General features: G+C 39.0%; 1 protein-coding gene across 5 annotated transcripts in view; it reads left to right on the top strand.

The window, feature by feature from the left end:
- LOC131663161 (apoptosis-linked gene 2-interacting protein X 1) overlaps positions 1–24,244 on the top strand; it is a 1,103,979-nt gene that overhangs the window by 602,795 nt on the left and 476,940 nt on the right. For all 5 annotated transcript variants that reach the window (XM_058933370.1, XM_058933362.1, XM_058933344.1 and 2 more), the window contains one exon: positions 13,222–13,399. In XM_058933370.1, the coding sequence (XP_058789353.1) occupies positions 13,222–13,399 (178 nt within the window). The remainder of the gene's footprint in view (positions 1–13,221; positions 13,400–24,244) is intronic.

The following is a 24,244-nucleotide window of genomic DNA, read 5'->3' as shown; positions in this document are numbered from 1 at the left end:
CAACTCAACTTAATTCATTTCACGATAACATATTTTTCAAGTTTTGTTGGCTCATTTAACATTTTTTTTCATGATAAGAGACACAAAAAATATATTCCATTGAAATATACAAGGATTGCAAAACCCTCATTGATAGAAATACATGCTGCAACGGTAGTCGATTGAATTAATCGAACCGTTCGCGATTCTGCTTCTCGTGCGTTAGTTCTAACAGTTAAGAGAGAGAGGGGGCGCGCGATCATTTGAATAGGCAGTTTCGCCTCAGCTGTTCACGAGAGTTTACCGCCGATTTGTGTTTTGCACTTTGTTTCGCAAAAATAAAGTTTTCTTTGGGTCAATCACGTGCGTGAGTGCAACGGCAATTCCGTGACAGATAATAGCAGCAGTACAGAAGCAGCAACAAAGTTATATTGAGGCAGATCGAGGCAGCGCAGCTGATAATCGAGGGGCAGTGACAGTTGAGATTTTTTACAACAACAATTACGGCTAATCACCGTAATTGCACCGCATGGTAGGTGAACCTTCCGTCATTATATGCGATACAAAATACATTCGGTATTTTGTTTAATCGTGTTAGCGTTAATTTTTGTATTCGCATCGCTCGTTAGTTCGCGGTATAATTCGAATCTTCTCTCTCTCTCTTTCTCACTGAAAATAGTTAATTGTAAAATCCTATTCGCAAGCGTTAGTCTTTCGGCCCAATAAAGACTGTAGTGATTTTTTATTAATCAAAGTCAGTTAAATTTATTCGTTGATTACGTCATTTAATTTTCCCATTAGCTTAAGTAATTGTAAAAGACTTAGGTTTTAATTCGATTACATCTAGGGGATTAAGCGGATTAGGCGTAAAATCGCTCACACTCAAAATTCATCGAGTGTCACAAGACACGTGACTAAGGGTGAGTTTAACTCCGTTTGATAGAAGACAACTAGGATAAATTCTGACGTTAAGGCGAATACACGTACTATCACACGTGCTTAACGGAGCGGCGGTTTGCTCTGCGTCGTGGGAGTTTGTTCTCAAATAAATTTCTCATTTTCAGATAACCTTCCCCGTTACAATGCGTAAGTTGTATATTTACACTAGGCGTAGTACGTAATTCAAGTCATAGTGAATTATCACATAGAACTTCAAATATATCATAAAATAAATTTTGGGGATGGTTTTTCCATTTTAAGGGAGGTTTGAAAAATAATTTCGAATACGTCAAATTTATTTTAGCATTCTATTCACGATAAAATTTTTTCAATTTTTTTTTAGCTAGTTTTTTTTTTGATAACAATAATCATAAAAAAGGTTGAATTTTTACTAAAAAAATAAGGGTTATATCCCTTAAAGTCGAAACTGCATGCATTAGTTCCCTACTTACGTAAGCAGTCAAATGAAATTTGTTTCATCCTGAAATATGAATTAGAACCTCAGACATATTGCAAAATACTTTTTTAGGGTTGTACTTTCAGGGCGAATTTCATACCATAAAAGTATTCCGCAGAAAAAAACATGTGTTACTTATCTTTTATATACTATAGAAAATATCAAAAGATTATTAAAATCGGTGATTTTGGTTTGGGGGAGTTCTCTTGTAAGTCATTTTCAGTACGGTGTAAATTATTTAAAACTGTAAATTCAATAATATAATTCTTTATTTCTTTGGAAAAAGAAGTTTAAATGATTCTATTAAATATAAATTAAGTATCATTTGTTGTTTAGGATCTGAAAATAGAATAAGATTTTCAAGGTATACATTATTAATTTTTTTCTCCATCAAGTTAATTCAAAAGTATGCTCTCGTTCTAATTTTGTTTGATTTTCTATGTTACTATCTCATAGTGGACGATATGAAATCTTGCATGTTTCTTCAAAACTATTTGGTCGAAAAAGTTCTGAATCAGATTCTGCATTCAACAATGAATCAGAACTAGAATCTCCAGAATCATATTAGGAATATTAGGAATATAAATAGTATTATTCTCTCTATTTTCTCTTTCTCCGATTTCAACATTGTCATTGTGAGATTACTTTTAACGTTTTAATTTTTAATGTGATATTTGAAAAAGTTATTCCATACTCTCTAAAAAACATTTCGTAACCAAACTATTTAACTATTAAATGAAAAGTATAACTTTATGAAAATTAAAAAAAATCTTATTGAACTATCACAAACAAGATTTGAATGTAAAAATAACAATTTTTATATATTTATTTTCTTTGCACAAAATTTCTTGGTATAGTAGTATAATATGATCAACCTAATATTGAACAAATTACTTTTTATGATAAAAATAATTACGTAAATGTGTTAACTATAAATAAGTTTTATAAAAATATGAAACTTGTTACGGGGGAGGTTATCTGAAAAATGGAAAATTTATTTATGAACAAACTCCCACGATGCAGAGCAAACCGCCGCTCCGTTAAACACGTATGATTGTACGTGTATTCATCTTTACGTCAGATGATTTTGCTTAATTGTCTTCTATTGAACGGAGTTAAACTCACCTTAAGTCACGTGCCTTGTGACACTCGATGAATTTTGAGTGTGAGCGATTTTACGCCTAATCCGCTTAATCCCCTAGATGTAATCGAATTAAAACCTAAGTCTTTTACAATTACTTAAGCTAATGGGAAAATTAAATGACGTAATCAACGAATAAATTTAACTGACTTTGATTAATAAAAAATCACTACAGTCTTTATTGGGCCGAAAGACTAACGCACGCGAATAAGATTTTACAATGAATAATGTTCGGAGAGAGAGAGAGAGAGAGAGAGAGAGGGAAAATTCGAATTTTACCGCGAACTAACGCTTGGCGCGAATACAAAAAAAATATCGCTATTATGATTGACAAAATACTAAATGTATTTTGTCACGCGATAATAAAAGGAAGTGCACCTACCCTGCGGTGCAATTATGGTGATCAGCCGTAATTGTTGATGATGATGAATCAACTGCCGATGCCCTCCTAATTATTAGCTGCGCTGCCTCGCTCTGCCTCTAATATGCTGCAATCTGCTGCTTCTGTGCCGCTGCTTGCTGCAATGACTTTGTTGTACCCACGCACGTAATACTGTCCTAAGAAAATTTTAATATTCGGCGAAAACAAAGTGCAAAACCAAATCTGCGGTAAAGTCGCGTGAACAGCTGAGGCGTAACTGCTTATTCAAAAGATCGCGCGACCCTCTCTCTTTTAATTGTTCGAACTAACGCGCAAGAAGCAGATTCGCGAACGGATCGATTAATTGAATCGACTACCGTTGCAGCCCCCTCCAAGTCCTGACTACCCGGGTAGGACGAATAATCGCGATTCGCCGCCATCATGAACCTGAAAAGTAAAGAAGGAAAGGAACCAAATAAACCCAAAGTCTCCTTCTTCAATGGCTAATTTATTTGCCCTCCAGGGCCGACATCATCGCTTGGCTACACCTGGCGCTCGATGTTTCGGGCAGCCCCAGTGTGTAGCCTTCTTCGGGCACCGCTGGGAATTGGTCACCCCAGGCTACCCACATAAGTAGCAGCCCCTCAGCTGCGATCGGGATTGAGCAGCCTCCCGATCTTGTATAGGCTGCTCAACAGACAGAGGGGGTTGCTGGACGGTGGCTCCTTGGGAGGCGGTGATTGTAACGCCTCCCACCGTGGCGGTCGCACGACCATCTTGCGACCTGACCATGATTGTGGTATCTGGAGCCATACGCCCGTCCACATGGACCGTGAGCATTGGTCCAGCGCCAGTAGCTCCCGGGGCTCTCTTCTCCTGAACCGGCGCCGCGAGCGCTGCGGGGAACTCCTGTCCCTTATCCACCCGCAGCAGGGCCTCTCGGTAGGCCCTCTGGCGCTGAGCCATCTCTACCGACTCCCCGAGCAGTTCTTCTACGCCCTGGCGGTCCATGAAGCGTCTCAGGTGCTCCTGTATAAATCGACCTCCTGATTCTTGAATTCGGTTCTATTATCCGACAAGAATACCTCTGGCGCGCCAAACCTAGTGACAATCCTCTCGTGTAATTCCCTTGCGATTGTCCTCCCATTGGCTTTGCGTATTGCAACGCAGTCTACCCAGCAAGTAAACAAGTCTACAAAGACTAAGATGTACTCAAAACCTCGAGAGCTTTTGGGAAATGGACCAGTGATATCACCGGCCACCACCTGCCAGTGTCGTGACACTTCTGTACGATCCATCAGCCCGCAAGGTGCTCTTTGTTCCACCTTGCACTGCTAACATACTGGGCAAATCTTTACGTATTCCCTGACCTAATCATACATCTTAGGCCAGTAGTACAAGCGCCTAGTCTGAATCGCTTCACCTGTTTGACAGTCCGGGGTGTTGGATATTGCAATATCGGTCGTATTTTCTCTGGATCTGGTCTTACTCCGTCCTGGTTCACAAGAACTCCCAAGTACCTGACTTCCGTCTTGCAGAAGTGACTTTTGGCTTTGTTGATGGTTAGGCCCGAACCTAGAATTCTCTTTAATACCATTTCTAGGTGCCGCTTATGCTCCTCAAGGGACGACGAGACGACAATTACGTCGTCAAGGTAAGCAAAAGCGAATGGATTCATATCCGGGCTTATCACCTTGTCCATCAACCTCTGGAATGGCGCTCCTGCGTTTGACAGTCCGAAGGGCATTCTCTTGAATTGAAAGTGCCCTATTCCAGGTACTGTAAGCGTTGATATCGAACGCGATTCTTCCTTTAGGGGAATTTGATAGTACGCACTGCTCAAGTCCAGAGTAGATATGAACTTTGCATCCCTTATCTGTCTTAGGATGTCGTTCATACGAGGTGTGTTCAAAAAGTAAGGTTACTTTGTATTTTTAAGAAAAAATATTTATTTATTTATCAATATTTATGTTGTCCCCTTCAAAGTAATCCCTCTCAGATACAATACACTTATGCCAACGGTTTTTCCAATTTTCAATGCACTTCTCATAAGCACTTTTCGGTATAGCCTATAGCTCTTCCAGCGATGCAGTCTTCTCTCAAATATCCGTCCTTTCATACGTCTCTTTAGTTTTGGGAACAAGAAAAAGTCACATGGGACCAAATCCGGTGAATATGGTGGCTGAGGCATGATTGTGGTGTTGTTTTTGGCCAAAAAATCTCTCACCAGCAAAGATGAGTGAGCAGGGGCATTATCGTGATGCAAAAGCCATGAATTGTTTTTTCATAATTCTGGGCGTTTTCTTCGTATTGCTTCTCGCAAACGGCGCATAACTTCAAGATAATACTGTTTATTGACCGTACGTCCATATGGTAAGAACTCCTGATGCACCACGCCATGGTAATCGAAGAAAGCAGTGAGCAAAACTTTGACATTTCATCGAACTTGGCGTGCTTTTTTCGGTCTTGGCTCATCTGGGCTCTTCCATTGGGACGATTGGACTTTGGTTTCGATATCATAACCATATACCCATGATTCGTCACCAGTTATGACCCTTTTGAGTAAATCTGGGTCGTCGTTAACGTCATTCAACAGTTCTTGAGCAATGCTCATGCGACGGTTCTTTTGGTCAAAATTTAGCAATTTCGGAACAAACTTCGCTGACACACGTCTCATGCCCAAAACGTTAGAAAAAATTTCATGGCACGAACCAAGCGATATACCACCATCCTCAGCAACTTCTCTAATAGTGATTCGACGATTTTCCAGAACAATTTTCTTCACTGCTTGAACGTTTTTATCTGTTGTTGACGTGCTTGGGCGTCCAGAGCGAGGCTCGTCATTGGCATCTTCCCGGCCGTCTTGGAAGAGTTTGTACCACTTGTAAACATTTTTTTTACTTAGAACAGTTTCACCGTATGCCACCGTCAACATTTCAAGTGTTTCGGAGCAATTTATTTTATTTTTTATACAAAATTTGATGCAAATCCTTTGATCCATATTTTTCGATAGGAAGAAATCGCCGAGCACGCAAAACACTTATAACCTTTACGCCTCTCACAACCAAACAAAAAATACTATACACTTGAAACTTGGTACAGATGTTCGGGAAGAGTGTACTAATATAACAAAACAAAAAAATCGATAATCGAAAGTACGTTTCCCGTGAAATTTGAAAAGTCACCTTACTTTTTGAACATACCTCGTATACGGTAAAGGGTAGGCATCAGGTTTGGTAATCACATTTACCTTTTGGTAACTCACGCAAAACCTATATTTTCCATCAGCCTTCTTTACCATTACTATTAGACTTGACCATCCGCTGGTCGCTGGTTCGATTACATCTTTTTCCAGCATACTTTTGACCAGCGCTTGCATTTCCTCTCGCACTCCATCAGAGACTGGGTAGTATTTCTGTTTGATGGGTCGAGCATTTCCATCATCTATTTCATGCTCAACCCCCACGGCACAGCCTAAAGCCTGACCTCCGTCAGGAATCAATCCATTAACGAAGTCTTCTATTTCCTCCAACTGTGTCTGCGTGGCCTCCCACAGTCCTACCGGTGCGAGAAATACCGTACCATCAATTCCAGCCACTTCCATTGGTACTTTCACCTGGGCGTCATTAAGCCATAATTCATCCTCGTCGGGATCCAAAACAGCCCGGAACTCTCTTATAAAGTTCGCGCCTACGTAGCAGTCATCCGTGAGCAGTGGCGTAATGGCGACTCTGATTTCCTTCGTGATTCCTCCTACTTCAAAGGGGAAAATCACTTGACCAATTATAGGGCATGGGCGCCTATCAGCGACCCTTGCATCGCCCGCTCTGGTCACATTCAATCCGAGTCCCATCTCCGATGCCAATCTCAGCCCTAATTAACCCATGACTGTGGATAAGGCGCCGGTATCATGGAGTGCTCTAATTTTAAAGTCACTTATGTCTACCCGCAACCACCACCTGATCTCATCCTCAGGGTCATATCCACGAGTCGCATCTTTGCCTCCCTACGTCGTGCTTTTCAGCGGCTTTTTCCCTTAAGCTGCTGCGACGATGGTGGTCTTACTTCTACTCGTGCATTTCTTCGGCAGAGGAGCTTTTTGTGTGGAGAGGCTTTCCCTGGAGTCTTCCTCCTCCTTCACAACCTGTATGTGGCCATCTGGTCCTTCCAGAATGACCACCCCTCTATTTTACCGAGGGCTGGCATCGGGTTCGATCGCCTTCTGCTCCAACGTACCGCTAGGCCCTGGGCCCTCTTGATGCTCTTCCAAGACCTATTTAAATCCTGGGGTCGCCGACAACTTGCTGTTTTCCATCGGCGACCCGCAGCGAGAGGTGGAATCTACTGGAGGCGCGAAGATGACCTCTTCTCTTCGCTCTCCTTGCCGTTTCCCTTGTTGCAATCTGGGCAGAATTTACGACTAAATCCCAGTTTGCCACAAGCAGAACACTGGAGAGACTTGGTGAAGTCCATCTTCCGCCTCTATCTTTCTTGCCGCTCGCCAGGAGACCTGGGAGAAGGAGAATTTTTCCTTCCCCCACGCCATCGATTCTTACACTGTTCTGGAGGGCTGCCTTGCTTTTCATTGGCCAACTTGCGTAACATCCGCTCGATGCCCTCCAGACGTTCCTCCATCTTCTTGTCAGAAGCAGAAGCTTGCGTAGCCGATACCGCTGCTTGTTCGGTAGGCCTTTTGGCAGGTTTCTCCACGCCCTGTCCGCGCTGCGGATCTCCCTCCTTCGCACGCGCCTTCCCTTCGCTGGCCATTGCAGCGGTTTGGGATTTACTACCAACCGTTCTTTTGCTCGGCTGATAGGCGTGCTGAGGGAAAATCGTCGATTTGGGGTCGGCGAATACACGCGGACGACGACCGTAAGATAAGGTGTTCTGTATCTCGGTCGCCCTCCTGTTGAATTCGCGTATAGATTTCATCTCGCTCCGACGCAGCTGAATTTGGATGTTTGGAAGGAGGTTTACATGGAGTAGGTCTATTAACCTCTCGAAGGGCATTGGTGGTTCCAGTCTATTGACAAGAACCACCAGGTTGGACACGTAGTCTCGCACTAGTTCGTCCTCACCCTGGAACCGGTTCTGGGCTTCCTGCAACAACCTTTGTTGCTGTTGCGTAACTAGTGCCGAACCAATCCCGGGCGTCAGCGACGAATTCCGAATAACTGAGCCCCTAGTACTTGTTGTTATCGTATCAGGTCCTCGCGTTACCTTCGAGGATCTCTGATACGGAACAAAGCACTTCGTCATCAGTTAGCCCTGCGCCCACGCGCAGATCTTCCAACCTTGAAAGAAACGTATCTATGCTCTGTGCCCTACTGCCCGCAAACCTCAATTTCCATCCGCGGACAATTTTTCCAACATCTTAGGTTGTCGAGAGCCCTGAGGATAGTTGAGGACCGGTGCCAGATGATCCGCTTCGATTCCCCTGTCGAACAGGTGCGGATCTCCCATACTCTTCCGGATCCTCTTCACCTCCTCTTCTTTGGAGGGCTTCCGGTGGGGTGACGTCCCTTCTCCTGAGTAGTGGTCTTGGAGGAGCTGGTGTGCTTCCCGGAATCCCAGAATCGTAGTGACAGGTGAATGTGTCCTGAAAGTCCACATCACGTCTGGAGCGCGGTTGAACCGAGTCGCGCTAAAAAAACGGCTAGCATTGGCCATCTCATGCATTGCGTCTTCCAGCTCTCGTATTCGTAGGCGCATATCCTGTGCCTCGCGCTCCGCACATACCTGTATTCCCTGCAGAGTCTGAAGGGTTTCTAGGATTCGACCTACCAGCTTGCGGTTGCGGTCAACTCCCTCCTTCAGGTACTTTATTTCCCGGAAGGCTTCACTCAAGGATAATTTTTCCTGTGGTTCCTTCCGGGTGCAGGATTCCTGCGACCTGAGATCCGGATTGCTCCGTCTCCTCTCCCTCTCCTCTTGCTCCTGAGTATGGAGGGTCTTGTGGATGAGTTCATCCTCTTCTTGGCGGCTGACTTCACCTTCAGAGTACTCATCTAGGCTGGCGAATGTCCTTGACATATCTGTCAAGAATATTCCCTCCCTATTGATGATTCTCAGGGGATGGTCGTTGTTCTCATCTCCGCTGAGGTTTTTGAACTCGTCACAGACTGTGTCGAGCCACGCTTGTCGGGTGCACCTCCTGCGCCTCGTCACCTCTTTACTGCGCGTGGTCTCTTCTAAATTTGTGACGCTGTACTCTTCTAGCAACCATCTCCCAAGCCTAGCCACCTGCTGGATGACACTTCCATCCTTGCGCAGCTCTAAATCCGCCGAGTAGCGTTCGCGCTGTGCGGAGGTCAGCTGACAACAGAGCCATATTGCCTCCGCACGGGTGTAGGATGCGGTCGAGGTTTGAAATTATCGACCTAATCGACTACTACCGCTTCCTATCACCCAAGGTATAAGCGGGTTGCAGTCTCCGCAAATTATCTATTAATATTATAAAAATATCCTACCTAAGGTCGGAGCCTGCTGTTTGCTTGCTCCGCCTGGCTAATATTTTCTGGACTGCATGCTTGGGTCTCGCTCTCTGTCTTTATCGTCGTTCAGGTGCTTCCAACCCCCCTTTATCCACAAAACTGTGGCTGAAATAGGTTAACACCTGATTACTCCGAACGACCTGAAACCACTTCGACCTACTAATAATTATCGCTTTCGGCCTTTTTTACAATCAACTTAGCAATTTATAAACAAAAAGTTCGAAGTGATTTCGTTTTTTCCCCAGCAGAGAGCGTACCGCTCACGATCTCGCGCTACCATCCTCTCAAACTTTCCTAAGCACTCGCGCAATTGTCTCTCTCTCTCGTGCGTCGATTACCTTCGACGCACAATCCTATTCGCAGGAAACGGGTCTTAATACTAGTTGGGCGCCATGTAACGGGGGAGGTTATCTGAAAAATGGAAAATTCATTTAAGAACACACTCCCACGATGCAGAGCAAACCACCGCTCCGTTAAACACGTATGATTGTACGTGTATTCGCCTTTACGTCAGATGATTTTGCTTAATTGTCTTCTATTGAACGGAGTTAAACTCACCCCAAGTCACGTGCCTTGTGACACTCGATGAACTTTAATTGTGAGCGACTTTACGCCTAATCCGCTAAATCCCGTAGATGTAATCGGATTAAAACCTAAGCCTTTTACAATTACTTAAGCTAATGGGAAAATTAAATGACGTAATTAACGAATAAATTCAACTGACTTTAATTAATAAAAAATCACTGCAGTCTTTGTTGGGCCGAAAGACTAACGCACACGAATAGGATTTTTCAATGAATAATGTTCGGAGAGAGAGAGAGAGAGAGAGAGGGAAAATTCGAATTTTACCGCGAACTAACGCTCGGCGCGAATACAAAAAAAAATATCGCTATTATGATTGACAAAATAATAAATGTATTTTGTCACGCGATAATAAAAGGAAGTGCACCTACCCTGCGGTGCAATTACGGTGATCAGCCGTAATTGTTGATGATGATGAATCGACTGCCGCTGCCCTCCTAATTATCAGCTGCGCTGCCTCACTCTTCCTCTAATATGCTGCAATCTGCTGTTTCTGTGCTGCTGCTTGCTGCAATGACTTTGTTGCACCCACGCATGTAATACTGTCCTAAGAAAACTTAAATATTCGGCGAAAACAAAGTGCAAAACCAAATCGGCGGTAAAGTCGCGTGAACAGCTGAGGCGTAACTGCTTATTCAAAAGATCGCGCGACCCTCTCTCTTTTAATTGTTCGAAGTAACGCGCGAGAAGCAGAATCGCGAACGGATCGATTAATTGAATTGACTACCGTTGCAAACTCTAAAACTATTTTTAAACCAGACTTTTCAAAAATAAAGAGTCTAATAAAATATTTACGAAGAGAAATTCACACAAATCGTCCAATACATAACAATTTAAAAGATTTTTTTAATTAAATAAATATTTTTCCGCGATTAGCTCTCGGTATGTCACTCTCTCCCCATGATAAGTCATATATATATATGTATAATACATTAAGCTACTAGCATAGGTGAGAACAGCGGAATAGGAGAGGCAGCTGATCACCGTAATTTGCGTGAGAGGGAAGGAGAGAGAGATAACTAACAAGTCGCGACGCGCGTAAGGGCCGTGCGCTGTTGGCTTTCCGCTGCTCGTATAGGCGTCACCGCGGGAGAGGGACAGAATAGATTTAACCACGCGCTTACACACGCATTCTTGAGTAAATTGTGCCACCCTTCCTGCGTGATCATCGCTTTGCTGCGTTTACGCTTTCCGAGCGCCATCAACGAAGAAAAAGCCGTTCGTCGTCTCAGCTTAGTTATTCATCCCCTCTTCTTCCTTCGTGACTGTGAACTCTACAGTGACTGAGACTGTGGCTATCTTCATGCACGCGTGCTGATATTAGTGCACAATGAGTGTGCAATTTTTATTTTGTTGGGCGCATTGAGCTCGTCTGCAACGCATGCCGCTGCCGAAGCGTGCCTTTTCTATAACCCATGAGCGAGGGCCAGGAAGCTACGGCCTACAACTGTAAGTACCTGCGAGTTCTTTCTTTCTCTCCCGGCTTGCTACTTTCTCTCTCTCTCTCTCTCTCTCTATCTCTCTCTCTCCCACGTTACGGTGCTAGTTTGTGCTTCTTCGAAACGCTGCTTTATTTTCATTACATGCATTTGTGTGCTATTGTAAATTATTCATCTTTTACGTTATTATACGATTTGTTTTATGATAACCGCTTGCTTCTTTTGAATCCTATCCTTTCTCGCTTCCTCAACGCCCGTTGTGACTGCGCATTGCGTTCTTTCACATTTTCAGCGCAGGTGAGCTGTACTACGCTCTCCACGGGCCTAGGAACTAAACCGATCCCACGACGGTATAACTGTGCTACCTGGATATCGCTTCTTAATTCATCAACTTTTAATTCTTCTCGTTATTTTCTAATGATGTTTCGCATTAAGCCGCCATATTAAATACTGCCATGTTAAATTCAAAAAACTCTATAGGGGATTTTAAAGGTTATGGTCCATGGACGTAAAAAACAACAAATTGAAGAAATCAAAAAGTGCATTCGGTATGATAACATAAAAAAAAAATTTTTGTTCCAAAATTGTTTTTTCTTAAATAAACAATATCATTTTTTTCAAATGCATTTTTTTTTCTATTCTGGTTAACCAATCGAAAGTTTATATAATTTTACATCGAAAATAATTTATTACAATTTTTTTTATAGTAGTTTTCATGTAAAATAATGCCGTTAAAGAAAATATAAAGAAAAGTGTCCTGTTCGTCCTTAATAGGTTAAATTAATAGGTTAATAGGTTAATAGGTTATCGCAAAAAACGTATGTATTGCACTTTTAGATTAGGATTACTTCAAATTTTATTATGATGGAGCAATTCTGAGGACACTTTCAGATTCTACATAAAACATTACTTTGGACCTTTCATTACTTAGAAACAAAATGCAGACCTGTGTAAATTAAAGAACAAGGAAACAGATACAAACGTGGGACGACTTAAATATAACAATTTATATGTATACAACTCATCAATTGAGTGATTTAATCTCTTCCAATAGTAATCATGATTAATTGGTTTCTTATAGAATTTATTTTTACTTCGTGTAGTAGTTAAATGGTTAGAGTTTATCTAGCCGAACTCTTAGTTACTTTGTTTAGTCTTTAACGACATGAACTTCTCTTTAAATATTACAACTTTATGTGGAATATAATTTCCTCATCAGGTTACGACTACTACGTTTCATTCTTGTCACGTTAATTGCAGAGTTTCGTTAACACAAACAACTAATTTTTAACTGAAATTGAATTTCATATTGTACGAAATAACATTTTGAACCTCATAACAAGAATTACGAAATACAATCCATAGGAATAATTGCATTATTGTTGTATCACGCTATTGCACCAGGAAATTTTTTATTTTAGTACGCGATTGTGAATATGTATCATATGGTCTTTGTAGGTTGTATTCAATGAATATTAGACATTAAAATATACAATTAAATGTAAAATTTTTAATTTATCAATTACATGACAGGTTAAAAGCATGAACATAATACAAAAATTGACTGAAACCTTTCTCAATCAGGTAAATTTCATCAGGTCTGTCAAATATGTAGTTTATGTAATAAGCTGGTATAAAAGTATTTATTATATAACTAGAATTGATTGATTTTAGTGAAATAAAACAATATATTAGACTAATATTAATTGAAATCATTAAACGTATAATGGGAAGTTAACTGCAAATGAAAGGACAATGCTTTTTTCACTTATGTAGTTCTTGTAGCCATCTGCAGACACGATTTATTAAACAAAATTTAATCATTCTAGAGCACTTGCAAGCATGAATTTACCAGCGGCAATTGAAGACATTAATGGGACTGAGATACCTCAGTCATTAATTGATAAAGCTGGATATATTAGAGATGCAGGTGGAATTAAAGCATTGGAAAATATTATGAATGAGCTTCCGGAGCTATTACAGAGAAATAAAGATATTCTAGATGAGGTAAGATGTGTTCAGTACTTTCCAAGAGATTGTAACATAAATGAAAATTTTAAACATTTATATTTTTAGAACTTCCAATTATAAGTTATAATACTTAATAGATAAATGATTGGAAATTCAATTTACACATTTAAGAGTTTTAACACGCATGAATCAAATTATATTTCATCTTGTATTATATAGAAGATCTGATTTATTCTTCAAAATATATTCATGGAATACTATGATTAAGAAGATTTTCTGAAGACACTTTTTTTCTTTTAAATATTTAGTTGCGACTCATACCATTTAATTAATATATTATTTAAAGAGGGTAAACTGAAGTTTAATATTATTTTAACCTGTTAACCGGGGAAATGCCTTTCTAATTACGCAATATATAACGGGCGCGTCCTTTTCTACTAAGACGTGTATGAATGACGTATTACCATAGTAGTAGTAAAATACATGTCCCGCCCGTTCCAGGGCGCAATATAAATATCAAGGACGTATTCATATGTCCTACCCGTACTTATTGTTGTTTATTTTGGACGTATTTGTACATCCCGCTCGATTAACAGGTTAATACTTGAACATGGTCTTCGAAGAGTTTTCAAATTTTTTAGATAATATCATCGAATATATAGCGCTGGTAACTTAATGACTTAATACCCCGTCTCTACATGGTATCCGGTAATTTCGTACTTTACTCTGCGACCTATAATTGGGAGCTCATAGAGGGGTTTGTCACGTTCATGTCTTGGTTCCCGTCCTAGATAACTCCTGTACGTAGACAACCCGATACATTACAAACTCTAACTATTCTTATATAGCGTCACAATAAGCTATATAGATATAGTATTTCCCTATTTTTCTTGAAAAACAATGTAATTAACTAACTTTCAAAGGAGTCGTCAGACATATTTGTAAAATAAGACTTCCAATTTATGAATATGTGTTATTTTACATAAATTATCTATTTATTGGTTTTTCAATTGCAAACATTTATTTTTTCTTTATGAGCAAATAACAATAATTGTGATGAAATAAATATCACGGAAAGAAATTATGCGATTTAATATACATTTTCACAGGAAGTTGAGTTAAAGTTAATTAATAACTTTAAGTTATTAATAAATAAAAAATCAATAATTTAATTGAACAAAACTAATTTTATATAATGATAAGTGATTATCATAAATAGGTAAACAAAATCTGAATTAAGTTCAAAGGTTGCGCCAAAGCCGAGATATCGCAATTCGTTAATAAACTGAAAAGTAAAAAAACTCCATAATTCATAAACAGTAGCAGTTTTTTACATTCTGGTTTGACAAATGGTTTCATTTAATTATAAACTACGAGTAAATATAATTTTCTACCACAATTACAGTTTATTAACTCTAGATATCATTATTTATAATTTTAAACCAATAATAAAATAAACCAACATTGTAAAAAAATAATCTCTACTCATACAAAATGAAAGCGTAATCAAAAATGTATTTTAATAAAAAAAGCGGGGCCCTAATGTAAATATTCAATATTTTATAGCTCAATTTGTAAAATCATAAAATTAAAGAGAGCGTAAAAAGGACGTTCGAGTATAAGAGGTTCCAGCGGGAAAGGGTATAAAAGGAGGAGCTCGTGATACTGGAATCACTCTAGCTCTGGCTATAGTCCAGTAACATTGAGGTAACGTTGTGCTTAATAAATCAGCTTAAATAACTGATCGTTGAATTCAATGTTTTGCTCCCCACTGAAATTCCTCTCCTACCTTCCTACCTTACCTCCCTGTGAATCGTTTCTGTGAGCTTTCCGTCCCATAGGTACTTGACAGCAGTGCAATATCTCTCTTCTAAAATTTTCTTAGTTCTCCATTAAAAAAAGCATGATAACCGTGATAGAGATCTCTACAGCGCCACGAAACATCTTGGCGCCCCGTCTCGAATGCGTTGATGGTGCAGCGAGCATCTATCTACGGAATTGTTACTCAAATTATTGTAAGATTTAGTTTCTGTGAAACTAACGCTTTTCAGGTGGATGAATTCACTTTTTCTCATAATATTAAAGACATACTTTAACTCAGCTATCTATTCAATCATACGCGAGATTCAAACCGAAAGAAAAAGTTGTACTTTGTAATAAAGAACAAAATTGCAATGCTACAATTTGATATTATATTACAATATCTATCACTTTATAGATACTGTCTCGATGTTTGGATAATCACACTAGAACCAAGATATTGTTTTTAGGAAGTTTCCGTTTTGTGTGTGTACGTAGTCAAAGCTAATCCATGGTTATCCAATCATCTACTTATCGGGATCAATATATCTTCAAGATATTCATCTCCTCAATTATTTTTGTCGTTAATACCAAAGTAACATCGTTTGCAAAGGCTATCATTTAGAACCCTTCAGGAACTTGCTGTCTTAGCAACTCTTCATATTCGACATGCTACAGAAGGAACCCAAAGACCAAACTCTTCTTCTGTAATGTAGTAGGAGTCTTTGCCATCGTAATGCTGTATTCGGTTGTAACTCGTTTCGTTTCTTAACTCGGTTTGCGATTCGCGCTCCAAGTTAATAGACCAAAATAACGTCGCACTACTAATTATTTATAAAAGAGGAAGTACAAAAGGTACATTTTCTTCGCCGCGGAAGGCGTCGATGGGCTTTCGTCGTTCGGCTGTTCGAATACTACAATTAAAAGACAGGAAAGACGCAGGTATAATTCAAATCATTTACCGTTAACAGCCTTTATTTATTAATCTTACAAGGCTAGATGCGACTTCGCATCAGAAAGAAGGCCGTGCATGCCTGTTTCCCTGTGAGTGAACGCAGTGGAGACAAAGCTTCGCCTCACACTCACTCGTCCTGTTGTCCAGCAGATGCGGTGCGGGTTAACGCACGCACCTATCTATCTACGTCCTAATGATTTATCCGAGAGAGAAAGAAAGAAAACCGAGGGGCACACTAATACAAAAAAGTATCTGATCTAAGGAAAGGGGCGCTGTCAAGAACCCGGCGATCAGCTTCAGCCCGTATCCCTCTGCCGTTCCTCAACGTCCCTCTCGCTGTGACTGCTCGTCCTCTCGGACTTTTAGGAGAGTTCAGGAAGGGCTGGTTGTCTCTCGTAGTCGTCTCGCTGCTTTCGTCGCCAAAGAAAGGTCGATGAATGCCTTGATCACTCTCTCTCGATTTTCACTTCTTCCTATCGCTCACGACTCTAGCCTGGCCAGTAGTACCCGCTCTCTCTCATTTATCGCGGCATTCCCGCCCCTTCCCTCAGTATCCAAAATCGGCCGAGCGCCGCCAGCTACACACACGTGTGAGTCACGCCGGCGACACTATTTCTCTCTCTCTCTCTCTCTCTCTCTATCTATCTCTCTCTCTCCTTTTCCACACGGCTCCAACCACCTACGTTGATCAGGAACTAAACCAAAAACAAAGCTTCATCGAGTGTCGATACTTGGTCCGAATAAGCAAGACATCTATATGGTAGAGGCGAAGGGAAGGGCACGCGGAAGAGAGAGAGGCAAACAGGGCGAGCAATCTCAAAGATTGCCTCACCCGTCACACAGTCTAATAGATAATGTGAGATCACTCGACATAGATAGAACAGCAGATTTAGAACTTTTAAAGACTGTTCGATATTCACTTATCTAACTGAATTGAAAGTGTTCTGTATATCCAAGGCGAAGATCGTATACATGCAGTTCGCACTTTATTTCCTGTTAATAGGTCAGTAGTTAGTTCAATTGCTCGATAAATGGTTTCGATGGTTAAGCGGCTTTTTCTAAAACCATACTAATTCTTTGATATATCGTGGTTCATACAATTGCTGCTTGAAACCTGTCGTATATCACTCGCTCGAGTAGTTTTTCTATCATGTCTAGAATGCAGAGCGGCTGATAGAATGATAGCTCATTCGGAGTCTTGTTTTCCTTATCATTTCTGCACTTTCCGTTTAGTTGGCAAATGCCCTTCTGTATCTATATCACTATGAGTATGTATACGCGCATTCATGCGTGTGCGTTAATCAACAAGAATTATAATTACAATAATTCTTTCTATTACTCATAGATAATGTCTTATCCTTCTATTACTAATTTGAATTATTTTCATTATTTTTCAACATTGCTACTGCCGATTGTAACTTCGATGATAATTTTTTTTCCTATGGAATACGTTAGTCGTATTATATCAATGTATAGAATAATTTTAATATAGGCAGTCTTAGTTGTAATTTTTCATCTTTAAATTGTGTGTTTTTTCCTCTTTTCTGGCATTACGGAAATTTACACCTGTGCGCGTATTGAATATTGGGGATTGATTCTATCTTAGAATGCATAGCACTCCGAAGTAAATCTTAAATTTTTTTTTACAATGTAGAAAACATTCATTCATTAAAAAACATAGTAAACCCTCTAAATAAAGATAGCTGTACATTAAAAGTGCTGGAGCAAAGTAAAATAAAATTAGAACCAACAACGTTAAAAAAATATTTACCAATAGATAGTGCATTAAAAAAAGTTAATACATAATTTTATGTGTATCGATGTAAGGAAGGTAAGGGATTTAAAGTAATATTGAGAAGTATGCAATCTCTAACCGACATCTTTGAGTTAAGAATCACCATTGAGGATCATGGACAGAAGATGATAACCGTCTGTAACATTCGGCATTGTTTGACAAAGATAACGCTACTACTATTTACTATAGGAATAGAACACGATTAAAAAAGTCAAGACATATAGATGAATAGAACAGATTATCAAATACTGTAATTAAGTTTGAAATACCGAATATTCAAATAGTCATTTTCAATGTCATGACTGTTAAGATTACGGGCATGTGAAAAAATTACTGTTACAAACAAGTAAATGAAGAGGCTCCGAACAGAGAAAAAAATTTAAGAAGTATATAAATTTAAATATAAATACGAACGAAACAGGCAAGATAAAAGAGAATTAAAACAAATAAATACACGGACAGAACCATAAAAAAATAACTAAAATGGACTTCGGATTCGGACTCAGCGACTCTAAAAACATGAAGAACCGGCCCTATTTGTCTACATTCATGGGATGATCTCAATTTGAACTTCACTTGACTGGACCTTGATCTTGACTTGACGGAGAAAAATGGACCTCCAAAATATATAAATATAGTATCATAAAGTAATATTTTCGTCTTTTCGCAATTAACATAAAAATCATCTATATAACAACATAAAGTGCCCTTTAAATAACTGTGGGGATCATAATAAAAAACTAAAACACTTATCTGGACGTAAAATTTTTCGTTCTTTCAGAATTGAAAATCAACCACTCTTTTTGGTAGAACAAACATATTTAATCTTGTTAGATCAAACGGATATAAGATTTGTTTTCAGCAACCCTAAAAACGTATAGTATTAATAATTTTAATTGACTTGACTATTTTTCTAAGATTTAATCTTTAAATGACCTTGAATCTCACCTGATTGAGACAAACACACACCGGATTTAGATTTAGCGACCCCAAAAACATAAAAATATGGTAGTCTAGTTTTGTGCATGGAAATTTTTTTTTTTGTAGGTCTGTGTTATTTTTCAATTAAGATTTCTACTACTATTTATTCCCTAATATTAAAAATTGGCTGACGGAGAAAGTATCTTATTCAAACGAGGAGGTGATTATAAGAACGAATGCCTATTTTACAGACGTGGACAAATTCTATTATTCGAAAGGAATCAACAAACTAGAACAACGTTAGATAAAGTATTTAAGGAGACTATGTCAAAAAAGACAAAAAGATTCATTAAAAAAAATCAAGTAGTTTTCATTTTTGCACGGACTTTTCAATCAACTCTCGTATACAAAATCGTGTAGTCATTAGAGAAAAGAAAAACGATTACGTTCCAGGACGTAACACTTTAAATACCATTAATTTTATTTAGTTGTCTCTTCTATGGGAGCTGTTTATTTGTGTGGATTGTGCAATCTGCAAAATATGAAAATTTCAGAACTTGAGTGTCAGTTGGAAATCCGAGATTCTTTTACTTGTTATGAACAAGTACTTTGCTGCATTTGATGAATATTGCTACTGGTTTGCAATACCATTCAAGTTAAGTATCTATCTTCTAATTCTATCACTTTAATTTTGTATTAATGTTTGAAGTCGTTTTACAAGCATGCATTTTCGTAATTATGTGTATTGATTAATTATTTTTAGATATATGTATATTATTTATTTGTTTACATTTGCTTAATTTAAAACGTAACAATAAGTTATGAAATAAACATATATATTGTAATGATGAACATTATATCCGCGCTTTCACCTCGTTACAAAGACTGCTCGCAAGGGGCAACAACTGCCGGACATGAGTTGAGGGCGCGCACTACGCGGGAAGAGAGAGATATAGAGGATAGAAGTCTATGATAGCTACTCGCGACGTACAAACGTAGCCCTTACAGAGCGCGATTATTCCTGGCATTTAAAAAGGCCACGAAGTGTGTGTAAGGATATCGGCTGACAGGAGGGCATCCTGAGAGGTTATGCGCAAACAATTCATCAGACATCCAACTCCATACAGGCAACTTCTCCAGCGAGACCAAGGAGGCTAATCTGAACGACAACACAGTTAAGAGCTGCTCTCGCGAGGTAAGCTGGCTAGCTTCGTGTTAATAGTTTCGCGCGTTTAAGATGAAGTCACCGGGGATCTCACGTGAGATCGCAAAACGAGAAAAGGCTATTGCGCGTGTAATACGATAGTAACGAAAACGAGTGAGAGCGTGGCTTGTATACGGCAGCGGATAAGATGGCGGCGTATATATCACGTATAGAACATCGCAATAGCAGCGCAGGCCCAAGGTTTTTATAGGAGTCTCGAATAAATAATAAAGGACGTTTTAACATAGTGATAAATAAGTTGGAATTGTATTAATGGATTTTTTTAGTAATGGTGTTTAAAGATAATTTTAAGATAATCGCTGGCAAAATTTCTTATTATAATTTATCTGTGGTGATTCGATTCACCGACTTTATTTCATGGGGCTCCAGACGGTCATCTTTTAACTACAGCAGTCGTTAATTATTCGAGTTAGAAACGTGAAATCACAGTAGTAGCTATCGACTGCGATAGGTGCGGATTGTGAGTTTCGCATAAGGGTCAGCTGTGATCCAAAATAGCTGCTCCTCAGCTCAAACTCATTACCATGTTCTTGTATTTATACTTATGTTAGGTCACTTGTAATAGAATGGATTTTCGCAATTAACTAGAAAAACTTTATCCATAGAAAACGATTTAGGACAGCATAATGACAAAACCAACCAGGAATTACGGTGACTTAGGAAATAAAACATCGACCTCTGACGCGGAAGACTCAGGGTCGATCATCATCAGACTAGGTACCAATGACTTTTCTTAAAAATAGTACATTACGATACAAGTGCAGGAAACTAGATTCTTATCTCGTGTGACGTTTACGCCAGAGCGAAGCGAGGGTGAAATGGTTCACGAGACGAGAAACTCCTTCCCGAACATGTGCCGTACCGTATTTTTTGATACGACGTATGGAAAGTGCAATTTTCAACGCACGTTTTTTGACGAGCGTACGGGAAAGACGCACTTTGCGCACGGAGTATCGAAAAAATATATGTGTCAGAATTAATATCGTGGTTATCAAGTGGTTCGGATTCGACTGGTAAATAAACAACGGTTTAAAATTTTTTTTATGTGTGTGTTTTATATGCTATGGACTTCTACTGTTTCGGAAGCCCGAAAGGGGTCAAAATTTCACTTAAGGAGAAAACAAAAACATGGTTTTCGACGTATTTTGACCTGTAGAATTCGAATCTGTTCTTAGATTAACTCTGTCGGTCCTTATACTCGTATTTCGTCAGATTTAAAGAAACCGTGAAAAATCCATAAATAGCATGATTTTAGTCGTTTTTTTGGCTTTAAAAAAATTGAGACCTTACGAGCAAAAACGGCTAGCGAATTGGAATTCAGTGATAAAAAATTCATAAGAAATGAGTATTCTCGTTGGCGGGACTCAAAATTATTTTTTGAAACTTGCTCATTAGAATGAGACGTGAGACATCATTATTTCCGATAGCTTTTGGGTCGTTGAATTCATATCTTACCTTAGGGTTACTCTATCACATCAAGTTTTCGAAATATCCTAACCTAAAAATGAAAAAAATGCTGTTTATTGCTGTTTTTAAGGTAAAATAACATCTTAAATAAATTTTTTTTGGAAAACTGATTACGCTATCTTAAAGGAGCACTTTTACCATCTGAACCCCTTTTTTTAAGTTTTGAATATCTTTTTTTCTGTTCAAGATATCGTCATTTGAAGTTTACAACTATAGTAATTTGGTTAAAGCCTGAAAATAGAGTGAGTCATTTAAAAAATCGATGTAACGTATTTTATTGTCATTTAGATCATCGAATCGATAATCATTCTTAAAACTGCACCATAACCTCAGAATACCCAACTTCTAGTACCGACCCGTTTTTTCTACAGATATAAAGCTAATGTGCATGATTGAAAAAATATTTCTTATATGACAAAGCATTACCGGACACTTTTAAATACCTCCTATATCCCATGATACCGTAAGCATTTAAGCAGACGTCGGTTTAACGATGAACACTTTAACCTAAAGCGGTGCAAGAGACTTTTACAACCCAATTCCTTGACTCACGAGCTCGGTACCCGCTGGTTTTCAACCTCCAACTCTCACGATAAAAAGAATACGTTAACCTAGTTTTGCCTGCTGGAAAAAATTACAACCCATACTAAGGAAATAAAAATACAGTATGATTGGAAAAATTGTACAAAAATCTAATTACATTGTGTCTCAATAAAAAATTATACATAATGTAATGGTAATGTTCATAGAGATGATAAAAAACCATTTATCAAATTTGTCTTTCGAAAAACTTTACGATCCTTATAAGAGAGATGAGAATGCAGTGAAAATTCGATTTTTCGCACAACACTTAATCTATGAACCCTAAACTCACCAAATTCCAAGTTGACAACCTTCAAACTATAATCATATGTCGAACGTTTGAAGCAGCAACGTGCGTTTCCAGAACCAACCGCGAGAAGTTAACGATTGCTGACAATGAGTCGTCTTTGTTTAGTTTTTGTTTTTTTTTTTTAATTTGACTAGTATTATTATTTTTAAAGTTTTGAGCAATATATTATTGGTATTACGTACGATTGTTGCAATTTCATTGTTCTTGAAAATACTTAAGTGAAAAGTTACTAGTATGTAAACTAGAGAGGCCTCAGTTCAGAGGGGTATCAGTTTACTGAGCTGAGATGTCCTCTCTGAGCTGATGCCCGTGCATCTTCAGCTCAGCTCTGTCAACTCCCCCCCCCCTTACTGAGCCAATACCCGTACATTTCACTGTCGACTCACCTCCTCCCCCTTTACTGAGCTGATGCTCGTGCATTCTCTTGTGCGTGCGCGCGCGCGTGTGTTCGCTGAAATAATAGAGATATTATTATTAATAATCATTTATTACTATATTTATAAATACATATAAAAAATACAAAAATATAAAAGAAATAATATATAAATTTATAAAATATAATTATAAATAATAATAAGTGATGCTCAATTGTCCTTGTCGTTGTAGTTGTCGTTATCGTCATCGTCATCGTCATCGTTATCGTCATCGTCATCGTTATCGTCGTGGTTGTGGTCATCGTCATGGTTCATGGGGAAAAATTTTCCAATCTTATAGCGCGGGGCACCGTCGACTGTGTCGTCCATGAGGGATAGACGCTTTTTCCCCGTGATGACGAGATCGGGCAGTAGCGTCGTTGTGGATGGTCCTGCGGGGGTATTTTCAGGAGTTGGCGACCGCGATCGGAATAACTAGCGCACGACGTGTCTGACCGGTCCAGTCCGATTGACGTGCCGCCTGCTCCCACGCTGTAGTGGTGATTCCACCCACTGAGGCTACCGACTGCAGCGACTAGCGGTGCAGTATGCGCACTTCCAGCCCTCGTATACTGGCATGGTATCGTCGTGATCGTCAAACTACAACAAAGAAACTTATAATAAACTATCCTGATTAGAAAAAAAAAAAGAAAAAATCATACCTGTTCTTGTTGGTAGAACGTCTCTTGTTGCTCTGGTGAAACTAAGTTCATCAAGAGCGATTGAGTCGTCGTAAGATCGATCACAGGTGCTGGAGGCGTCACCAGGTCGATGTGTGTCACGCGTCGTGGTTATGGTGGATGCGAGACAATGATCTGGCAAACCATCTCCACGTCATCATTATTATCATCATACATATAAAAAAAATTATTTATGAAAAATTAATTGATATATCTATATCCTATAATAAGAAATGAGATGACTTGACGATTGTCGCGTTTATTCGTGATGTAATTGGTTGAGAGATGATCACGTGATCATCTGTCACAGCATAGTATGTGTTGATGAATACGTGTGTCGGTGCTAATTGAGTGTAGTTCTGCGCATGCATGCATATGCATAGATTTACGCCGTCTTTACGTACACAATCAGTGGATTAGCACCGGACAATTGATTTTATATCCTTCGACATCGCAATTAATAACAACATTTCAAAAGAAATTTGAAGTCATAAAGGTAAGTTTACTGCAAAATTTTAAATAATTGTAATTATTTAAAGTAGTAATCTTTCAATTAATGTGCGGTAAAATATCCAGAATTTTTTTTTCTTAGGTTAGAGTAACCACATGTTCATATCTTTAAGTTGTGCTAACATTGTCAATTATCGTTTTGCTAGAAATTGTTGACTAATACGTTTATTTATATCTTTTAATTAATGTTTAATGTGCGATAAGAAATTCAGAATTTTCTTTT

This window comes from Phymastichus coffea, unplaced genomic scaffold (genome assembly GCF_024137745.1).
Source record: "Phymastichus coffea isolate CEN01 unplaced genomic scaffold, Cenicafe_Pcof_1.1 PCOF00002, whole genome shotgun sequence".
NCBI classification, from domain to species: domain Eukaryota; kingdom Metazoa; phylum Arthropoda; class Insecta; order Hymenoptera; family Eulophidae; genus Phymastichus; species Phymastichus coffea.
This window is presented reverse-complemented; position numbering and strand designations above follow the sequence as displayed.